The sequence below is a fragment of the Bos mutus genome, chromosome 12 (genome assembly GCF_027580195.1).
Source record: "Bos mutus isolate GX-2022 chromosome 12, NWIPB_WYAK_1.1, whole genome shotgun sequence".
NCBI lineage: Eukaryota > Metazoa > Chordata > Mammalia > Artiodactyla > Bovidae > Bos > Bos mutus.
In genome coordinates this window covers 52,295,970-52,319,017 of record NC_091628.1, presented here as the reverse complement: position 1 = coordinate 52,319,017, position 23,048 = coordinate 52,295,970, and the positions used below count along the sequence as shown (strand labels likewise).

General features: G+C 39.2%; 1 protein-coding gene across 9 annotated transcripts in view; it reads left to right on the top strand.

The window, feature by feature from the left end:
- Positions 1-23,048, top strand: part of MYCBP2 (MYC binding protein 2) — a 270,299-nt gene that overhangs the window by 16,038 nt on the left and 231,213 nt on the right. For all 9 annotated transcript variants that reach the window (XR_011466330.1, XM_070380616.1, XM_005891177.3 and 6 more), the window contains exon 2: positions 19,785-19,860. Coding sequence is in view for 8 of the 9 variants with exons in the window: in XM_070380616.1 (XP_070236717.1) it covers positions 19,785-19,860 (76 nt within the window). In the remaining variant the exon portion in view is untranslated. The remainder of the gene's footprint in view (positions 1-19,784; positions 19,861-23,048) is intronic.

The window sequence follows — 23,048 nt, the reverse complement described above, 5'->3', positions numbered from 1 at the left end:
CAGAAGAAGCTGCATTTCCTTTCAGCTTCAGGTACTTCCTTTAGCATTTCTTGTAGAGTAGTCTACTGGGGATAAATTCTCTTTGTTTTTCTTCATCTGAGAATGTCTTTATTTTGCTTTGATTTCTAAAGGATATTTTCGGTGAACATAGAATTGAGTAAAAGCTTGTTTCCTTTTACCATTTTCATGATGTTGTTCAACCATCTTTTTACCATTATGATTTCTGAACTACTAGCCTTTGGTAGTTCAAAATTTTTTTCCCTTTCATGTAATATGTCATTTTTCTTTATCTGCTTTCAAATATTTCTCCTTTGTTTTTGGTTTTCAGCAGTTTGATTTTATGTATCTAGTGATTATTTTCTTTGAATTTCTCTTTTTTGGAGAATGCTCAGCTTCTTGAATCTGTAAATTTGTCTTTTACTAAGTTTGTTTTTTTTTTTTTTTAATGAACGACAGACATTACTTCTTACAGTTCTGGTGGCTAAAAGTCCAAAATCAAGGCAGCAGCATGTCCTCCTTCTGACCTGAACCTTCTTTCTGGTTTGTAGCCAGTGCCTTCTGGCTTTGTCCTCACTTGTGAGGGTAGGGACCTCTCTGGTGCCTGTTTTATAAGGACACTAATCCTATTCCTTTTTTTTTTTCCCCACCTGCAAAGTAGCAACACAACTGTTCTAGCCATCAAACACAGGGTCCACAGCCACAGTGCTCACACATATGCATGTTAATCACAGATTTTAATCCACAAAGGTAGACATGCAAACAGTGTAACTTGCTCCTCTCCCCTCCAACCCTGCCAAATAACTAAGCTTAGAACTGCAGGAGTCCCAGCTCTGCTTAGAGGAATCCTGTTTTCAGTCCATTCAGATCATCTCAGTTATTCCAAGGTGTCTTTGTCTCATTTCTGGCTCCCCACCAGGAACCAGAAACATTGGGGCTGAGGGGAGCTTGTAGCCCACAGTCATCATCCTGCTCATGCTCTGCAGAAACCTCCAGATGCATCTCTGGTCTTGGAGCATTATCCATCTAGATCGTGTCTGCCTTGCCTGCAGACTTGGGCCATGTCTTGCCACAGTTATGCTCTTTCCAACAGCCAGAGGAAGCCATTCGTCCGTGGGGCTGCAGCCTCTTCTACATTGTGCTGTGAGGGAGGGCCTCTGAGCCTGCAGCCTTTGCCACCTGCCTCTGCCACCCCTCATCGGGCACAGAACAGTGCAGGGACTCTTGCTGTCCCCTGCCCTGCTGCCAGGCTCCCCGTGGGGTAGGAAGCTCAGGCCGTTGCCGCCCACATCTCCCATTCCCTCTACCCTGTGATACAGGCCAGGGGCCCAGAGTGCCTTCTTAAGGTCACAGCCACGTCCTGCTGCTCTGCTTTCATCACCGTCTCCTCCCTTCCCTTGAAGAAGGAAATGGCCACCCACTCCAGTATTCTTGCCTGAGGAAGCCCATGGACAGAGGAGCCTGGCAGGCTACAGTCCATGGCGTTGCAAGAGTTGGACATGACTTAGCGACTAAACCACTACCCTCTCTGCCTGGCTCTGAGTGATCCTGGAAGTTAAACCTTGTAGCTCATCCCTCTGCCGGCTGTCCTTCTCTGAGGCTATTCACCCAAGGCCCTGCCTACTTCCTGGGTGCAAAGAAGTCACAGGACAACTGGAATTACTCAGAATGAGAAAAGCCCTGATAGACTGTCTCAGAACGCTTTTGCAATAGAGCTATGAGACTCGTAAAGCACTCTGACGTGGAATCATTTTCTCTCTTTTCTGTGTACAGGCTTAACTCTATGCCAGGGTAGTAAAGTCTATGTATGTCTGCAGTTGTGACCTAAAGATGACCTATGGAGGTGGTCACTTTATAGTGCTATAGATGGAAGCAGTGACATGAATATGGGCTATAAAACCTTTTTCTAGGTCTAAGCTGTCTTTAACTAGCTCATGAGCCTCTTACTGTCTCAATGATGTAAGGTCATCATTTTAATTTTTTTAGTTACTGTATGATGCTTCATTCAGTGGTATCCCTAATTATATATCAGTGTGGATCACTTAACCTTGGGGAAACAGTCTTTAGTTTTAAAATTAAAATTTGTATTTTTTTCTTTTAAAATACATATTTTTTTCTTCTTCTTCCCTCATTCTTAGGCTGCCAACTATCCCTAAAGAGACCACCTCTATCAGTCTGCACCATCCTAATTGGCAGATTCTAGCCTGCTATGATGGAGAAGGAAATGGCAACCCACTCTAGTACTCTTGCCTGCAAAATTCCATGGACAGAGGATCCTGGTGGGCTGCCATCTATGGGGTCACAGAGTCGGACACGACTGAAGTGACTTAGCAGCAGCAGCAGCAGCCTGCTATGAAATTAGAAAGCAAGCCATCATCTGTGTTATTAGAATCGTATCTGAGACTCAGTGGGTCCTGCATTAGGGTCTGATTGTAGGGACTTGGTGGTGCCTATTGTGGTCACTCAGGTGCTTTTATTTGGATTTACTTGGTTGTTTACTTAGCACTATAAAAACAACCAAGTTATGTTTTTTTTTAATCTAGGAGATGTTGTATTTCCCAGATACTGGACCTCCCTCTCTCAAGTTCTTTTGTCTCCTGCTAAAATGCTTCCACTTACCTACTTGCCTCTCACTGGACACAGAGACCCAGGCTGCCCCACACATGTTCTCTTCTCCTCCAGCTTCCTTCACTCCCAAAAGCTAGCACCGTCTTCAACTGCTTGGGATGGCCGTTGTCACCAGGATTTCTCCTCATTCTCACTGTGTACATTCTGATCAGAAAGGGTGCTGCCCGCCTCGCATGGTCAGGAGGATCAGAAATCCAAGAACTCAGAGTGTGTTTCCCTCTGCCTTTGGATCAGGTGTCATCTGCAGATCTGAAAGGAATCTTGTTCTTGTACCTTTATTAAGTATGTTCAGTATTTGAAACCCTTTAAAGAAACGTCTTAATAAAGGCTTTTTGTTTCGCCATTAAATGTTTCAGTCCTCTGTACTCTTTTTCTTGTGTTTTTATTGAGATTACTTCATTGAATGTATGATTGTATCAGGTATATGGCATAATGATTTGGCTTATTACATACATCAAATGAAGTAATTACCACAGTAAATTTAGTGAACATCCATCATCTCATAGATACAAAAATTAAAAAAATTTCCCCTTTGATGAAAACTCATAGGATTTACTCTTCTGTTGTTCTTCAAAGAGGATCACGCATGCTCGTGTGCGGTCATGTCTGACTCTGTGACCCCATGGACTGCAGCCCACCAGGCTCCTCTGTCCATGGGATTTTCCAGGCAAGAATATTGGAGCAGATTTCCATTTCCTCCTCCAGGGCCTGTTTTTTTTTTTTTCTTAATTGAAGTATAACAATGTTGTGTTAATTTCTGCTGTATTGCAAAGTGGTTCAGTTATACATGTATATAGATTATTATTTTTTAAATATTTTCCATTTGGTTTGCCACAGGATACTGAATATAGGTCTCTGTGCCATATCGTATGACCTTGTTGTTTATCCCATAATATAATAGCTTACATCTGCTGACCTCAAACTCCCACACCATCCTTCCCACCCCTCCCCTTCAACCACAAATCTGTTCTCTATGTCCATGAATCTTTGTTGCAGCTGGGTTCGTTTGTGTCATATCTTAGATTCCACATGCAAGTGATATCACACGGTATTTGTCTTTCTCTTTCTGACTGACTGCATTCAGAAGTCCAAGACAATCTGTACTTGCATAGGGCACTGATCCTATTTTTTGAAATTAATTTTTATTGGAATATAGTTGTTTACAACGTTGTGATAGTTTCTGCAGAGTGAATCAGCTATATATACACATATATCTTCTCTTTTTTGGATTTGCTTCCCATTTAGGTCACCTCGGAGTCTTGCATAGAGTTCCCTGTGCTGTGTTGTAGGTTTTCATTAGTGACTTGTTTTATGCTTGCTGCTGCTGCTAAGTCACTTCAGTCGTGTCCGACTCTTTGTGACCCCATAGACGGCAGCCCACCAGGCTCCTCCGTCCCTGGGATTCTCCAGGCAAGAACAGTGGAGTGGGTTGCCATTTCCTTCTCCGTGTTTTATGCTTAGTAGTGTATATATGTCAGTGTCAGTCTCCCAGTTCACTACAACCCCTCTTCCCCTCTAGTATCCATAAGTCCTTTCTCTACTTCTGTGTACCTGTTTCTGCTTTTCTGCCATTGTTTCTTAAAATATTTTACTGTAGTTTCTTGTTTTTTTTTTCTTCTAACATCCCAATGACAATTATGAGAAGACTTTTGAGATTGTCCCACAGATCTCTGACTGTTCACTTTTTCTGTTGTCAATTTTCTTCCTCTTTGTTCTTCAGATTAGGTGATTTTTATTGATTCATTTTCAAGTTCACAGACTCTTTTCTATTTCATCTTTATTCTCTTAGTGAGCCCACCCAGGTGAATTTTATTTCATATACTGCATTGTTCAGTTTTAAAATTTACATTTGGCTCATTTAAAAAAAAAATTTCTCTTTGTCTTTTGAGAACATTTTCCTGCTCAGTTCAAGTGTGTTTGCCTTTACTTGATGGAACATACTTATAATGGTTGCTTTCAGGGTATTGTTGAATAATTATAACATGGATCATCTCAGGGTTGGCACCCATTAGTTATTTCTTCCCTTGAAATTTATAACATTTTCTTTTTTTTTTTAATATTTATTTGTTTTGGTTGTCCGGGTCTTTGTTCTGTGCTCGGGCTTTGTCTAGTTGCAGGGCGTGGGTACTACTCTTCGTTGTGGTGCTTGGGCTTCCCGTTGCAGCGGCTTCTCCTCTGTGGAGCACAGACTCTAGGCATGTGGACTTCGGTAGCTGTGGCATGTTAGCTTACTAGCTGCGGCCTGTGGGCTCTAGAGCTTGAGCTCAGTAGTTGTGGTGCATGGGGCTTTAGTTGCTCCCTGGCATGTGGAATCATTCCCAATCGGGATTGAACCCTCATCCCCCCGACTTTGGCAGGCAGACTCTTATCCACTGTACTGCCAGGGAAGTCCCTATCATGTTTTATTTTTGCATTGTGAGAATTTTGGATTGTATCTTGGACATTGTGCATGTTTGTTTTGAAAACTCTGGAGCTTACTATAATTATCTGGAGAACGTTGCTTTTTGTTGCTGTTTCTTTTAGCAGTCTGTCATTCCCTGGTGGCTCAGATGGTCAAGAATCTGCCTGCAATGCAGGAGACCTGTGTTCAATCCCTGGGTCAGGAAGATTCTCTGGAGTAGGAAACGGCAATCCATTCCAGAATTCTTGCCTGGGAAATCCCATGGACAGAGAAACCTGGCAGGCTACAGTCCATAGAATTGGAAAGAGTTGGACACAACTGAACAACTAACACTTTCGCTTTCAACCCATTTAGCTTGAGATGGCAGATTTGATCTTGCCTTTTATGGGTGATGGTTTTCAGTTCTCAGAGCCTTTGCTGTCTTGGTGGGGTCTATCTTAACACCATGCAGCTCCAGAGCAAGCCCAAGATTTGTATGGGCTTTGTAGACAGGATTAGAGAATCCCTTTCTCCATCCTTCACCCTTCCAGGGTTTTCTCCACATTCTCCAGCATGTAGGAGCCCCTTTCCCCAGTTCCTGTGGCCAGAAATGTGGGGCTTCTCTTGGAGGTTTAGCTTCTGTGTTGTTGCTCTCTGTATGCAGTGGTTGCTTCCTGGTCTTAGAGCAAAGCTGTTAGAGAAAAGAGGAACAGGTAGCCAGCCTGGGAAGCTCACTGTCCTCTGGGTCACTTTTCCAAATTTGACTCCCTCCCACAATCTTTTGTATCGTTTTCAGAGTTCTCAAGTAATTTTTTTTTCTTTTTCTGTCTTGTATTTTGCCCAAAGTTTATAGTTGTAAACAGCGTGAAAGAGAGGCTGTGTTTTATGTCACTATACTGGCATCAGAATTCCTTCTCTGAGTGCTTTTAAAACTTTTCTCCTTATTTTTGATTCTTAGCAATTTGACCATACGCTTACTAAATATGTTTTTTCTTTGTGTTTTTCATGTGTTTGGTGTTTATCGAACTTCTTAGATGTGTACAATATAATTTTTGTTTAATTTGACACATTGTGGCCTTTATTTCCTCTAGTAGTAGTATTTCAAACCTAGTCTCTTTCTCTCGCATATCCTTCTGGGAATCCACTTAAACACACATGAGGCTACTTGATATTGTCTTATGAGTGAAGGGTCAGCAGACTTCTGTAATTGGCCAGATAGTAAATACTTGAGGCTTTTCAGGCTGTGCAGTCTCCATTGAAATTGTTGCAACTGTGTTGTTACAGCTTGAAAGCAGCCATGGACAGTTTTTAAACAAGGAAGCATGACTGTGTTCCAGTATAATTGTATTTACGAAAATAGGTAGCAGGTTAGATTTGGGCTGCAGACTGGAGTTTGCTGACTTCTGAGGTGTAGACAGTTATGGTTGCTGCAGTTGCATTGTGAATATAGAGGTAAATATAGAGCTGACTGTGGCTCAGATCATGAACTCCTTATTGCCAAATTCAGACTTAAATTGAAGAAAGTAGGGAAAACCACTAGACCATTCAGGTATGACCTAAATCAAATCCCTTATGATTATACAGTGGAAGTGAGAAACAGATTTAAGGGACTAGATCTGATAGAGTGCCTGATGAACTATGGATGGAGGTTCGTGACATCGTGCAGGAGACAGGGATCAAGACCATCCCCATGGAAAAGAAATGCAAAAAAAGCAAAATGGCTGTCTGGAGAGGCCTTACAAATAGCTGTGAAAAGAAGAGAAGCGAAAAGCAACGGAGAAAAGGAAAGATATAAGCATCTGAATGCAGAGTTCTAAAGAATAGCTAGAAGAGATAAGAAAGCCTTCCTCAGCAATCAGTGCAAAGAAATAGAGGAAAACAACAGAATGGGAAAGACTAGGGATCTCTTCAAGGAAATTAGAGCTACCAAGGGAACATTTCATGAAAAGATGGGCTCGATAAAGGATGGAAATGGTATGGACCTAACAGAAGCAGAAGATATTAAGAAGAGGTGGCAAGAATACACAGAACTGTACAAAAAAGATCTTCACGACCCAGATAATCACAATGGTGTGATCACTGACCTAGAGCCAGACATCCTGGAATGTGAAGTCAAGTAGGCCTTAGAAAGCATCACTACGAACAAAGCTAGTGGAGGTGATGGAATTCCAGTTGAGCTTTTTCAAATCCTGAAAGATGATACTGTGAAAGTGCTGCACTCAGTATGCCAGCAAATTTGGAAAACTCAGCAGTGGCCACAGGACTGGAAAAGATCAGTTTTCATTCCAATCCCAAAGAAAGGCAATGCCAGAGAATGCTCAAACTACCGCACAATTGCACTCATATCACATGCTAGTAAAGTAATGCTCAAAATTCTCCAAGCCAGGCTTCAGCAGTATGTGCACCATGAACTTCCAGATGTTCAAGCTGGTTTTAGAAAAGGCAGAGGAAGCAGAGATCAAATTGCCAACATCCGCTGGATCATGGAAAAAGCAAGAAAGTTCCAGAAAAACATCTATTTCTGCTTTATTGACTATGCCAAAGCCTTTGACTGTGTGGATCACAAGAAACTGTGGAAAATTCTGAAAGACATGGGAATACCAGACCACCTGACCTGCCTCTTGAGAAACCTATATGCAGGTCAGGAAGCAACAGTTAGAACTGGACATGGAACACCAGACTGGTTCCAAATAGGAAAAGGAGTATGTCAAGTCTGTATATTGTCACCCTGCTTATTTAGCTTATATGCAGAGTACATCATGAGAAATGCTGAGCTGGAAGAAGCACAAGCTGAAATCAAGATTGCCGGGAGAAATATCAAAACCTCATATATGCAGATGACACCACCTTTATGGTAGAAAGTGAAGAGGAACTAAAAAGCCTCTTGATGGGAGTGAAAGTGGAGAGTGAAAAAGTTGGCTTAAAGCCCAACATTCAGAAAATGAAGATCATGGCATCTGGTCCCATCACTTCTTGGGAAAGAGATGGGGAAACAGTGGAAACAGTGTCAGACTTTATTTTTTTGGGCTCCCAAGTTACTGCAGATGGTGACTGCAGCCATGAAATTAAAAGACGTTTGCTCCTTGGAAGAAAAGTTATGACCAACCTAGATAGCATATTGAAAAGCAGAGACATTACTTTGCCAACAAAGGTCCGTCTAGTCAAGGCTATGGTTTTTCCAGTGGTCATGTATGGATGTGAGAGTTGGACTGTGAAGAAAGCTGAGTGCCGAAGAATTGATGCTTTTGAACTGTGGTGTTGGAGAACACTCTCGAGAGTCCCTTGGACTGCAAGGAGATCCAACCAGTCCATTCTGAAGGAGATCAGCCCTGGGTGTTCTTTGGAAGGAATGATGCTAAAGCTGAAACTCCAGTACTTTGGCCACCTCATGCAAAGAGTTGACTCATTGGAAAAGACTGTGATGCTGGGAGGGATTGGGGGCAGGAGGAGAAGGGGACGATGAAGGATGAGATGGCTGGATGGCATCACCTACTTGATATGAGTTTGAGTGAGATGGTGATGGACAGGGAGGCCTGGCGTGCTGCGATTCATGGGGTCGCAAAGAGTCGGACATGACTGAGCGACTGAATTGAACTGAACTGATGGGACTGGATGCCATGATCTTAGTTTTCTGAATGTTGAGCTTTAAGCCAACTTTTCACTCTCTTCTTTCACTGTCATCAAGAGGCTCTTCAGTTCTTCTCTGCCATAAGGGTGGTGTCATCTGCATATCTGAGGTTATTGATAACATGGTAGACTAAGGGAGAATGTCAAGAATGATGAGCAAAAAAGAGAAAGTGAAGACATTAATGGACCTCATAGAGGTTATTTTAAGATTCAGTTCAGTTCAGTTGCTCAGTCGTGTCCGACTATTAAGTGGGTGAAAGTAAAGTAAAGCGAGTAGTATCAATACATTCCAAATAGTGTGCCTTTTAGCAGTTAACAAGTAAAGAGTTAGATTATGTGCTCCGAGCTAAATAGGTAGCGATGGGATTTTGAAGTGGCCCACCACATCAAGGTGAAAGGTGGTAGGTTTTCCTGGTAGATGTACCTTTATTGTCAGAGAAAGTTACTGGCTCTAGACCACCATTCTGATGCTGTGTGTGACCTCTCAGTAGGTATTAATTAACATCATTATAGCTTATTGAAAACAATGTGTGTTACCAGTACAGAAATACATAGACATTAGAATGGATAACTCATGAGAAGTAATGTATATGCTAAAGATTTAGGGGACGGGAAACGGAAGAAAAAGGAGCTAGTACCGAAGAGGGAGAAATGACTATCATCAAGGGAAGATAGAACACTAAAAGAGAGGTTCTTCAAGAAGCTGAGGGTAGGGGAGAATTTAAAGAAGTAGACTGTTTGACAGTACTCATATGTAGAAGAATATAAAGGATGAAGACTGAAGATAAATGCATTGGCAACAAGTAAGTTTGTGATGTTGGGAAGTCTCATACAGTTGTAGGAGCTTAATTGCAGGAGAGTGTGAGACAGTTGTTCTCAAGAAGTTTAGTGATGGAGAGAGAAGGGGGGTAGAGAACCATTTGAAACTTTTTTTTATTTTTCAATTGGAGGAGGCGAATAGGTTAGAAGCCATAGAAGTGAGAGATTAAAGAATGAACAAAAAAAGGTGTAAGTGGTTGAGCAAAATCCCAAAGAGGGTGTGTGAGATGAGGTCCAGTGCCTGGGAGGAAGGGTGTCCTTATGGCAAGTGCTGTCTTTTGGGATGAACGGACTTGAAAGAGGAGATTTCAGTTTTGGAAGATGTCTCAGGGACATATTTTCACCCCTTTTTATCTTTCTATTTGAATTGTAGTAATTTTTTCTGATCTCTTCAAATTCTGTCTTTATCATGTCTAATATGCTGTCAACTCACTTCTTTAGTTGCAGTTTTTTTTTCATGCCTGGAAGTTGGGTTTGATTATTTTTCAAATGTGCTCTGTTTTCCATACCCTGCAGATACTATTAAGCTAGTTTTTTATTTAAGCTTGGTAAGCATGCTGCTAAGTCACTTCAGTCGTGTCTGACTCTGTTCGACCCCATAGACGGCAGCCCACCAGGCTCCCCCGTCCCTGGGATTCTCCAGATAACAACACTGGAGTGGGTTGCCATTTCCTAGTTGTGTCTCAAAATTTCTTCTGTAGTTTGTCTTTCTATTGTCTTTTTTTGCTAATTCTCACTAATGGTACTTTGTAGCTTTGTGTGCCTGGTTGCATGACTGCTAACTCGTGACCCTTCTGTGGCTGTCTTAGTCCTGGGATGAATGAATTGTCTTCAGAAAGTTTTGGAGTTGCTTTATGGCTCAAGTTTTGCTCACCCACCTGGGCTCCATTTGCCTAGATTATAAGTTTTCATGAGGCATGGTCTAGTAAAGTCATAATTTTTCAATCTTTTTCTCCCCTCACTCTCTACTCCCAGTATCTCCTTTCTTATGCTGGTCTGCTCACTGCCTAGCCTTACGCTTCCCCGCCCTTCCCTTCCCACTCCTGCATGCTAAGTCGATTCAGTCGTGTCCAACTCTCTGTGACCCTATGGGCTGTAGCCCACCAGGCTCTTCTGTCCATGAGATTCTCCAGGCAAGAATACTGGAGTGGGTTGCCATGCCCTCCTGCAGGGGATCTTCCAAACCCAGGGATTAAACCTGCGTCTTTTACATCTTCTGCATTGGCAGGCATGCCACTTGGGAAGCCCTACCTCAAACCTAAAGACCCCCCAACCTAAAGACTCCTATCCTGATATAAAGACTTGGAGATAAAAATCAAGAGACTGAAGCTGTGTAGGAAATCTCTTTGCATTTCTCTCCTAGACCAATTGAACTATTAAAATCTCTGTTCTTATTACTAATTATCAGCCTAAGTTAAGTAAATAAAAGTTTCCTACTTAGTAATCAGACTACTATCCTGCCCTAATTTATTCAGTGATGCATGAACACAATGAAAATATCATTACATTAATTACACAGGAGAAATAAGTCTGGCTTCTATAGAGAAGCTGCAATTTACATATGATGTTTTATAAATTAATTGATTTTTAAAAATTGGTCTTGTATTTGCTGACCTTGATAGTTCATTTATTAATTATTTGTGGATTATTTTGTATTTTCTATAAATATGGTTATGTTATTTACAAATAACAGTGCTTTGCTCTTTCCTTTTCAACCATTATGACTTTTATTTCTTTTGCTTGACTTACTGACTTCCAATACAGTATTAAATAGAAGTGGTAATAGTGTAAATTCTTATTTTTTTTCCCTGTACTTTGTGGAAGTCTTTAAGTTTTCATTATTGAGTATAATTAAGTATAATGTTAGCTGTAGGGTTTTTGTTGATAATCTTAATGAGATTAGTAACATCTCTTCTTTTCCTAGTTTACTGAAGCATTTCATCACAAATAGTTGTTGAGTTTTATAAAATAATGCTTCTGTTGAAATGATCATATTGCTCCCTTATTTCCCTTATTCAGCATAAGGAGAAACTTAAAAAAAAATAAATTTGGCATTTTATTTATTATCCTTTTTATATGCTGATGGACACTGAAATTATTTTTAGGTCAATGGCATTTTTTCCTCATATTTTTATATTGAGGTATGTAGTTTACATGCCATAAAATTGAACTTTTTAAGGTATTTAATTCAGTTATTTGTAGTATATTCACAAAGTTGTTCAACTGGAACATTTTTCTTCACCCCACAAGTAACCCCTGTGTCCTTTTGTTGTCACTCCCTGTCACCTTTCATCAACCCCTAGCAAGCCGAGTAATCAACTTCCTGTTTCTGCGGATCTGGACATTCATCTAAATGGGATCATGCCATTTGTAATCTTCTGTGGCCCTTGTTTCTTTTCATTTAGCATAATGTTTTCAAGGTTTATCCAGAATGTAGCACTGCATTCTTTTTTATGGCTGAATAATATTCTATTATATACATGTGTCACATTTAGTTTAATCTGTTTATCAGCTGATGAACATTTGGGTTTTTTCCACTTTTTTGCTATGTAGTATTTTTGCTTTTATGTTCATGGGAAACACTAGCCTGATATTTTCTTATTTCAAAGTATCTTTTTCAGACTTGGGTGTCAGAATTATGCTAGCCTCATAAGATGAGCTGGGAAATGTTTTTTTCTTTTTATATTCTCTGGAAGAATTAGTCTGAGACTGATATTTGTGACTGTACCAGCAAATTCTCTTAAGTGTTTGGAGGAATTCACCGTTGAAGCTATCTGAGTGTAGTTTTCTTTGTGGGAAGATTTTGACTAGGGATTCAGTTTCTTTAACAAACAGAAGACAACTCAGACATTGTGTTTTTTCCTTGTGTAGTGTTGAGAAGTTATTTTGTCCTTTTACCTAAGTTGTGAAATTTAGAGGCAGTGTGTGTAGTAATGTCCCCTTCCTTATTTATTTCTCACGTGGGTTATTTGTGGTTTTATTTTTTTCTGACCAATCTTGCTAGAAGTTTATTAGATTTATTAATGTATTCAGAGAACCAGTTTTGACTCCTTCATTTCCTCGTTCTGTTTCACTGATATCTGCTCTTATTTTAATTTCTCTCCTACATTCTTTACACTAAATTGGCTCTCTTCTTTCTAATTTCTTAAGTTGTAAGCCTACATCATTTACTTACAGAGTTTCTTTTTTCATCAAATACATTTGTATGCAAAAAACTATGTGTTTCCTCAAAGTCCTTCTTTAGTGGCATTCCCCAAGTTTTGATATGTCATGTTTCATTTTTATTCCATTGAAGATATTTTCTAATTTCCATTGTAAGGCCTCCATTATAGATGGAGGCCTTACTATATATATATATATATATATATATATATATATATATATATATCTCCATTATATATATGTAAGGCCTCTTTTTGATCTGTAGGTTATTTAGAAATCTGTTTTTTAGATTTCCAAATATTTGAGAATTTCATAGTTTTCTTTCTGTTGTTGTTTTATAGTTTAATTTTTTTGTGATCGTTGTCCTTAAAAATTTGTTGAGGCTTGGTCTGTGGCCCAGCATATCATCTATTTTGGAAAATAGGCTATCTGCGTTAAAAAAGAATACGCATTCTGCAGTTGTTGGATGTGATTTTCTATGTCTGTTAATTAGGTCAAGTTGATTAATCATGGTTTTACATCCTCCTACTTGCATACTGTTTTGTCCTCTGCTTATTCTATCAGTTACATAGAGATGTTAAATTCTGATCTTGTAACTGTGGGTTTGTCTTTTCTTCTTTTAACTTCTCTATATATTTAACTTCTCTCTCTATATATTCTCTATATATATTCTCTCTATATATATTTAACTTCTCTCTCTCTGTATATATCTCAATATATTTCTATATATTGAAGCTATGCTGTTGCTATTATACACATTCACTTTTAGGATTTTTGTGTCTTCCTACTGAATGGACCCTTGCAACATTGTGAAATGTTCTGCTCATCTCTGATAGCACTTCTAGCCTTAAAAATTACTTCATCAAGTATATAGCCACAGAGAAGGCAATGGCACTTCACTCCAGTACTCTTGCCTGGAAAATCCCATGGACGGAGGAGCCTGGTAGGCTGCAGTCCATGGGGTCGCTAGGAGTCGGACACGACTGAAGCGACTTAGCAGTAGCATATAGCCACACCAACTTTTTTGGAGAGGCCAGTGAGTGTGTGCAGGATATATATTCTGCAATCCTTTTAGTCTATGTTCTTTTATTTAAAATTTTGATGTTGCAATTTTTATTTATTTTTTTTTTGATGTTGCAATTTTTAAAGGAAGTCTTTTCTTTCATACTTCTTATAGTATTGGTGTATTGATGGGAAATTATGTCAGCTTCTGTGGATCTGAAATCATCTCTATTTTTTCTTCATTATATAAAATATTTGTTTATTGGCTGTGCTGGGTCTTCATTGCTGTCTTTTCTCTAAATGCAGCAAACAGGGCCTATTCTCTAGTTGCTGTGCGAGAACTTCTCGTTGTGGTGACTTCTCTTGTTGTGGCGCACAGGCTCCAGGGCATGTGGGCTTCAGTGGCTGCCACACAAGGGCTCAGTAAGTGCGGCTCTTGGGGCTCTAGAGCCTTGGTTAGTATTTGTGGCGCTCAGATTCAGTTGCTTCATGGCATGTGGGATTTTCCAGGACCAGGGATCAAAGCTGTGTGCCCTGCATTGCAAAGTGGATTCTTAACCCCTGGACCACTAGAGATAAGCCCTATTTTTGTGTTCATTTTTAAAGGATATATTTGATAGGTATATAATTCTAGGTTGCTAACCCTCCCATCCTCCCCCTACCCCCAGCGCTTTTCAGCGCACAAAAAATGGAACCTGTCAGTCTTCAAATGTTTCCCCGCCCCCCGGCTACTTTTGACATTTTCTCTATATCCTTTATCTCATCTGTTTGACTGTGCCAGGCAGTTGGTATGTCTATGTGTGGTTTTCTTTTTGTGTTTTCCTTCTTAGAATTCCCTGAATTTCTTGAATCTCTAGGTTGATTTCATTCCTTACTTTTGTAAAAGTATCATCAGTTATTTCCTCACATATTGCTTTTGTTCCATTCTTTATTTTCTCTCTTTTTCTGAGATTGCAGTTACATGAATATGAGACAATTTGGCTATGTCTCACATGTTTCATACTCTTTTGTTCATTACATTCTTTTGTCTGTGCTTGAGTTTGGATGATATTTTTTCTTGGCTTTTCTTCAAGTCAGTGAATTCTCTTTTCCTCTGCTCTGTTCTGCTCTTAGAGTCTTCTGACAAGTTCTTAATTTCAGGTATTGAGTTTTCTGTTCCAGGAAATCCGCTTGGCTTTTTCTTTGAATGTTGAAAATTACATCATTTCATCCATTTTGTTCATCTTTGCATCGAGGTCAAGTCCTTGCTTCCCAGTGTCTGGGTTGTCTTGAGTCTACCTGACTGACTGTTTTTTTCTTGACTGTCACATTATTTTGCTTCTTTGGATGGCACCATAGTTTTGGACGGAGAAGGCAATGGCACCCCACTCTAGTACTCTTGCCTGGAAAATCCCATGGACAGAGGAGCCTGGTAGGCTGCAGTCCATGGGGTCGCTAAGAGTCGGACATGACTGAGCGACTTCACTTTCACTTTTCACTTTCATGCATTGGAGGAGGAAATGGCAACCCACTCCAGTGTTCTTGCCTGGAGAATCCCAGGGACAGGGAAGCCTGGTGGGCTGCCGTCTATGGGGTCGCACAGAGTCAGACACGACTAAAGCGACTTAGCAGCAGCAGTAGCAGCAGCAGCAGTGAACTCAGTCCTCACTTATACCCACACTCTGCAAATGCCCTCATGCAGGAAGATGCCAGTGATCGCAGCTCTTCTGGGAAGTGCTCGTCCATATCTGGATTCATCTAGTTCCCCTGTTGCTTCCAGACCTTTTTTGTATTAGTCCAGTTTTTGAAGGAAAAGTGATAACTTGTTCCTATCTGGTATCTTTCTTTAGTAAAATAGAAGTGAAAGTCAGGAGTTTGTCTTTGCAGAAAGAAAAGGCAGATAATTTTCAGAGTGCTTATTTGTATAAGCATAGTGATGTTTTGAATAGTTTTATCTGTGTTGCATGCTAATAGTTACATTTTTTCTTCTGATATGAGACTGTTTATCAAAATATACTCTAGGCCAGGGTCAACAAACTATGGGCCACAGACCAAATGCAGCTCAGTTCCTTTTCTGTACGCCTTGTGAGATAAGACTGGTTTTTACATTTTAAAATGAATAGATACACATCAGTCAATCAGTCAAAGGAGAAAAATGTCTTGTGACCCATGAAAATTGTATGAAATTCAAATTTCAGTATTCAGAAATCACAATTAGATTGTAATGCTCAGTCGCTAAGTCAGGTCACTCTTTGTGACCCCATGAACTGTAGCCCACCAGGCTCCTCTGTCCATGGGATTTCCCAGGCCAGAATACTGGTGTGGGTTGCCATTTTCTCCTCCAGGGGATCTTCCTGACCCAGGGATCGAACCCATGTCTCCGGCGTCTCCTGCATTGGCAGGCAGCTTCTTTACCACTAGCAGCACGGCCACCCTAATCTGTTACTGTGTTGTCTGTGACTCTTTCATGTTAGCAGATGATGAGCAGTTTTAACAGAGATCTTATGGCCCACAAGACATAAAATATTTGCTGTCTGGCCCTTTACAAAAAAAATTTGCTTATTCATGTCTCAGACCATAGACTTGGGAATTTTTCATTTCTCATTTCTAAGGGAAATTGAACAAATGATTGAAACCCTCTTATTCCATATGTTCTTTGAATTTGGGCTTATTTAAATACTAGCATTTTAGAGTTAGAAGGAACTTCAGAGATAATCTCCTTCAACCTTTTATTTTGCAAACAGAGAAACAGATTTAGAGTTAGTGAAGTTTTATGGCTGATTTTTCTTTTGTTAGAAAATAGACTTAGTGTTAAATGGATATAGAAACTAATGATATGTAATGTGGAACAACTTGCAAAATTTATTTGTTCTTGTTGCAGAAGTATTTGGTTTTACTGAACTGGTAGCTATTAAGAGAATTTTTCATTTAGAATCTTTAAAGTAAATATTTTAAAATAAATATTTAAAGCATGTTAATAACGATTGCCTTTCATTACCACCCATAATTCTTCCAAATCTCATGGGTATGAGGTTCTTTTTGTAAGAAGACTAAAAATCTTACAGGACCAATTCCAGACATTCTTCATTAAGCTCTTATTGATTTAAGATTTAAAGTCCTAAATCATCAAAAATTCCATGGTGAAATGTTAATGTGTAAGGCTTTTTTCTAGAATTTTTCTTTTGTCTATCCATCCTTAGATAGCATGAAAAGTTTATGCTTAGTTCTGAAATGCAGTCATATAGTAGGATGTTGTATTACTAATAAATAGCATTTTTATTTTCTAAGTTGAACACAGAATTCCTACCTATAATTTTTGGCTTTTTACTAGGTTTTTTGGGCAACCCTCTACTTCTATAACAAGACACATCAACAAAAAACACAATAAAATCAATTTGTGGGGACTTGGGGAAAGTGTCAGATGATGTGTATATTCAGAATTGGTGGGTCCAGATTCATTAAAATTGTTATAACTAATTAGATGCCAAATGCATACAAATATTTTAGGAAAACATATCAAGTCATTTGAACTTTAAGGAAGTCCATTATACAAAACAGACAAAAGTGTTGGTGTATACTTTGGAAAATTTAAGTCCGTGTTAAGTAGGCTTCAGGAAATCCATCTTAATTTGGATCACCACCACTTCCTGTCTGCCTATAATGTGGGAGACCCGGGTTCGATCCCTGGGTGGGGAAGATCCTCTGGAGAAGGAAATGGCAAACCACTTCAGTACTCTTGCCTGGAAAAGCCCATGGACGGAGGAGCCTGGTAGGCTACAGTTCATGGGGTCGCAAAGAGTTGGACCCGACTGAGTGACTTCACACACACACACACACACACACACACACACACACACACATATTCTGTTTCTATAATGATTGGTTTTTGAATGAACCTTGATGCTTTTCTAAATTGTATAAAAGGGGTTAACCTTTTAGTATTTACTTATTTCTTTTGGTCAAATAACTAATTTCACTTACATAAACTTAAGTATAAAGGAAAGTTGATTTTCTAAACCACACATGAACAATACTCATTAACTTTTCATCACCTTGTTTATTCGTCTGGTATCTTGAACATCCATGATGTGTCAGAGACTGATGCAGGTGTTAAGAGGGAAAATGTTGAAATAGGTATTTTTTGCTCATAGTCGAGTAGATTGTGTGAGCAGGTATATCTATCCGTGTGTCACGCTTGATACTATTACTCTCTTTCCCTTGTCTTTTGTAGCATTTATACTGTGGTGGGGAAATCCCATGTGCATACATGATTTCCATTGCTTCCTTTGCATGAAAATCTGAGGAAAATAATCCTGTGCATAATTCCTTAAAGGAAGTTTCTGGCTAGATATCCTTTAAATGTATCGATGAGTCCATCCTTGACCCTCCCCTTACTTTACTCTAAGGCTGGTAACTATAGCTCTGAAATTCTTTTCTCTCTGGCCTCTCTCCTTCCTCCCACTTTCTCTCAAAGTAGTTTGAGTCCTTTATCTCAGACACTTTTCTGAGCAAAGAGGTTGAAGCAGTGAGCAAGAACAATGTGGCCTCTGAACCCTTGAAGCTTACTTCTTGTTGCGAGTGCAGCACTAAACAGATAACTCTAAGCGTAATTGCAGTTGTAGGTTATGTGATGAGACACACGTTTAAGATGAAATGAAAATCCATGTTAGGGAAACTAGCCCAGTCTGGGACATTTCTGAGTAAGTGACTCTTACACTGGTGCCTCAGAGATGAATAGGAGTTATTTAGCAAGAGATGTGGGATAACATTCCAGGAAGACTTCATGAGAGCCCTAAGGAGCCTAGCAGATTCAAACAGCTGAAAGAATAGTCCTTGTGGCTGGAATATGATGAACAAGTTGGAAAAGGATGCAAAATGAGGAGAGTCAGGTCTTGGTAGAGAATGTTTTAAACCAGGTCAGTGCTTTTGGTCTTTATGGGAAAGAACTGAGAACATATTGATAGAGTTTGTAGTGGGAGAATTACCTATTCATTTGGTTTTTAACAAAACAAAAAACGTTTGTTTTTTTAAGTTGACTGAATTCCTATATGAGGTACAGATTTGCATAAATTCCTGATGCAAATGCAAAGAGCTGATGTAGATAGATTTAAGAACTATTTATGATATGTAATAAGATTTTGTGGTTAAAGTATGAAGCTGAAGCGTTAAGTTTTCATATGCTTGTTCATGTGTATTTTGTTGACTAAATGTATCTTGAATTCAAACATTTCAAAAGCAAACTTATTTTTTCCTTTGCAAACTAATTCTTCCCCTTGATTTCCCTGTTTTGTGAATGACATTCCTACCTCCAAGTGACCTAGTCTTACAGTTTTTGTTCTGGTCACAGCTTCCATTGCGTTCGTTACCAAGTGTTAAGGACCTGACCTCCGTAGCATCTAGGGTCTCCTCCTCCTTCTCATCTCCTCCTCCTCTTCATCTTTTGTCTTTGTTGTAGCAGTAGCATCCTTCTGTTGGATCATTAAACTATGATTTTCACTCAAGTCTCAGAGTTCCTTGAGGACGAGAACTGTCTTTTTCATCTTGTCTTTAGTACCTGGCAGTATACACTTCAACATGGTAGACATGAAAAATATTAAATGAGATGAAAATAAAACATGTTCCTTGATTCTTATTTCTTCTACTATAATTCTTATTCTTTGCCAAATTAAAGATTTTTTTTTTTTTCCTCAAAGTCTTTAAGGGACTTTCTTTTGCTTAAAGGATAATTTGATCTTAGGGCTGTGGGTAATGAAAAACTGGCTGCTGCATATGAGGAGTGTGTGAGCTGGGGTTTTCTTAGAGTAATTTAGTAAAAATGGACTCCTGGGCTTTATTGCATTGTAGTCCTCACTATTACAAAGAGCAGGTTTTTCTGGGAAGGAAACATAACTAATATTTATTAGCAGCCCTGCTGTGGAATAAAGGGTTAACAATTTCATTTGATGCCTTTTTACATTTTTTAATTTTAGAAAAGTATTTTCAGAATTCACATTTTAAAATATAATGTATATTTCTTAGCTATCCAGTATTGTGCTGTCTTGTCAATAGCTCTGTTGTATGTTAGTATCTTGTATGTACACCTAGAGTATATATTGTTTCGTAATTTTGGGAGTACCTGTTTTTAGTAGCTTTATATAGTCTAAATATGAACTTCCATCATTCTTTTATTCCATTTTTTTTTAATTTTTAGGAATAAGAAAATTTTAAATAAGAAGAAGTTGAAAAGAAAACAGAAGAGCAAATCAAAAGTGAAGACAAGAAGCAAGGTAAAACTTAGTAATTTATAAGGAATAAGGACTTTTTCATACAGTAATTTGAATAAAAATACAAAGGCTAGAAAGGTGAGAGGTACAAACTACTATGTATAAAATAGATAAGCTATAAGGACATATAGTACACCACAGGGAATACAGCCAATATTTGATAATAACTGTAAACGGAATGTAACGTTTAGAAATTGTGAATCACTGTTGTTCACCTGAAACTTATACAGTGTTGTACATCAACTACTTTAATAAAAACAATAAGATATGCATATAATAATTTCTGTGCACTAAAGTAATATTTAAAGCCCCTTATCATTTGATCACACTGTTTAATTTTATCTTTTTGGTGTTTTTGACCGGAGACCTGCAAGTTATTATTTGGAATCTGAAAATTATTTATTATTTATTCCTGTTACCTTTGATTAGTCCTTTGGGGGAGGATATCTGTTTCTCTTCTCGTTTTCATTCTGACTACACGTGCTAGAAACTGACTGAAATTGGCTTGTGAGTTGGGACTTGGTTTCAAGTTTGTCGTATACCTATGCGTACATTATGAATTAGAGAGTGTATTGGTGCGTGTATATTGTTCTGAACTTTTTTTGACTGTTGGTGGCTGTACAAAAGAAAAGGTAATAGAGAATATTTGAACTTGGTGGTACCTTAAGAGATCAAGGATCCTTTTCCCTATTTAATGCAGATATCTTCTCTATAAAATCACCTAGTTTTTTCTTAAACATTTCACTTTCTGTAAGAGAGTCTCTGTTATAATGGACAGGAGGAAGAGAGAAATCCTAACTATGATTTCTGAGGAGCTCTACTTTTGGTTATAGAAACAGTTACTTAGCTTGGGTTGTATAGCATATTTAAGTTCTATAGACAGTTGTTTCCTGACCTTTTTAATGAGTGTTCTTGCTCCTGTAGCTGGAAGAAATCTACTTTGAAGTAGTAAACCAAAAATAAAAGGATAGGGGATGGAATTGATCCTTTGGACCCAGGGATTATAATAATATCATTGAATCTTCTTGCTTCTCTTTGCTCTGAGTGTGGGTTTATTGCCTGTGGCTGAGGACTAAGGCTGCTGGCAGCTCCAACTTTATTTTCTTTAGGCAAAAGGCAATTTCTTCTACTAGTTGTGGCAGAAAATCTTGGATGGGGTTTTTAATTGGCCTGCATTATTCACTGTGATCTTGAAAATGGGGTGCTTCAATTGGTTAGATTCTGAGTTACTTTTGTAATGGACGGTGGGTGAGCACCCTGATGAACAGCCTATGTGGAATGTGGTTGCCCTCAGGAAAATGTTACTGTGTGGGCAGATAAATAATATATGTTCACTGTATCACATCTTATTACTTTTGTTTTGGGGACAGAAGAGGGAAGTAAGTGGAGATTATTCTTACTATCTTAATGTGTGGAAACCTTTAACAAATATTTATACACAGTCATTCAGATTTACAGTGTCTACCCCTTTTCCACTTTTTCATGCTATGTGCAGAATCTGAATATAGGAATATTGAAAATCTATTAAAATCCTTTTTAAGGTTTCATTTGTTGATTTTCCTAAAAGTGGTGGCATGTGGTATCTAGGAAGAGATAAAAAGTCAAAGTCTTTCTTCTCTTTAAATTCTGTCTCTGACTAGCTTTGTTCCCTTAATAATTTATCTTTCTTCTGTTGGCCTTTAGGTTTTCTATCTACTTTTTAGGAGCAGCTTGTGATAAGAACAATATTAAAAAAAACTTCATTCAGTTATTCCTTAGACTTTAATTACTGACTCTGTGCAGACCTTGTGCAAAGATTTGTAGGATGCAAAGATATTTGGGATGCAAAGATGAGTAGGAAACATTTCCTGTTCATGATGAGTGTATAAAGTGGTGGTGTTAGTCTCTGTCCTCTGTTACTATTTCTGGACTATTTTTTCATCCACCTTCATTTTATAAAAATTATTTTTAAGTGCCATTTAGCGCTAGGAGTTGGACCCGACTGAGCGACTTCACTTTCACTTTCCACTTTCATGCATTGGAGAAGGAAATGGCAACCCACTCCAGTGTTCTTGCCTGGAGAATCCCAGGGATGGGGAGCCTGGTGGACTGCCATCTCTGGGGTCTCACAGAGTCGGACACGACTGAAGCGACTTAGCAGCAGCAGCAGCTGTACTAATTCATCTTCGTTATTGCTCTCATTGGCCCCTCCATTTCTCCATTAGCCATCGCCTTCGTTTACTTTCCTTCTTATCTGGTATAGATACCACAGTATTTTTAGAAAAACTCTTGCTTCATCTACTGTATTAGTTCTTTATAGCTGCTATAACAAACTTTATATTTTATATTTGGCTTAAAACAGCACAAATTATCTTACAGTTCTGGAAGTCTAAAGTCTCAGGTGGCTGGTCTCACTTGGCTACCATCAAAGTGTCGGCAAGACTGTACTCTTTCTGGAGGCTCTAGGAGAGAATTCCTTTCCTTGCCTTTTCCAGCTTCTAGAGCCTGCATTCCTTGGGTTCTGCTTCCTTCCATCTTCACAGCCAGTAATTGTTGGTTGAGTCTTCTCATGCTACACTATTCTGACCCTTTCCTGTGGTTATATTTCTTTCTCCAACTGTCTTGCCACCTTCTCCCATTTATATAAACTGTTGGGATTACATGGGCTTCCCTGGTGGCGCAGCTGGTAAAGAATATGCCTGCAGTATGGGAGACCTGGGTTCAATCTTTGGGTTGGGAAGATCACCTGGAGAAGGGAAAGGCTACCCACTCCAGTATTCTGGCCTGGAGAATTCCATGGACTGTATAGTCCATGGGGTCGCAGAGAGTCGGACACAACTGAGCGACTTTCACTTGGGATTACATTGGGCCTCCCTCAATAATCCATAATAACTACCCTCATCTCAGAATTCTTAAACATATCTGCAGGCTGCCTTTTACCATATAAGGTGATGTACTCACAGGATCTGGGGATTAGGGGGGAGATGTTTTTGGAGGCCATTATTCTGACTACCACATCTTCCTTTTCCTCATTTATACATTTGTTGGATTTATCTGACAAAACTCAGTCCTGGAGCGTCTCTCATGCTCAGTGGCAAAGAATCTGCCTGCCAGTGCAGGAGACATGGGTTTAATCCCTGGTCCAGAAAGATCTCACTTGATGCGGAGCAACTAAGCCCATATGCCGTAACTACTGAGCCTGTGCTCTAGAG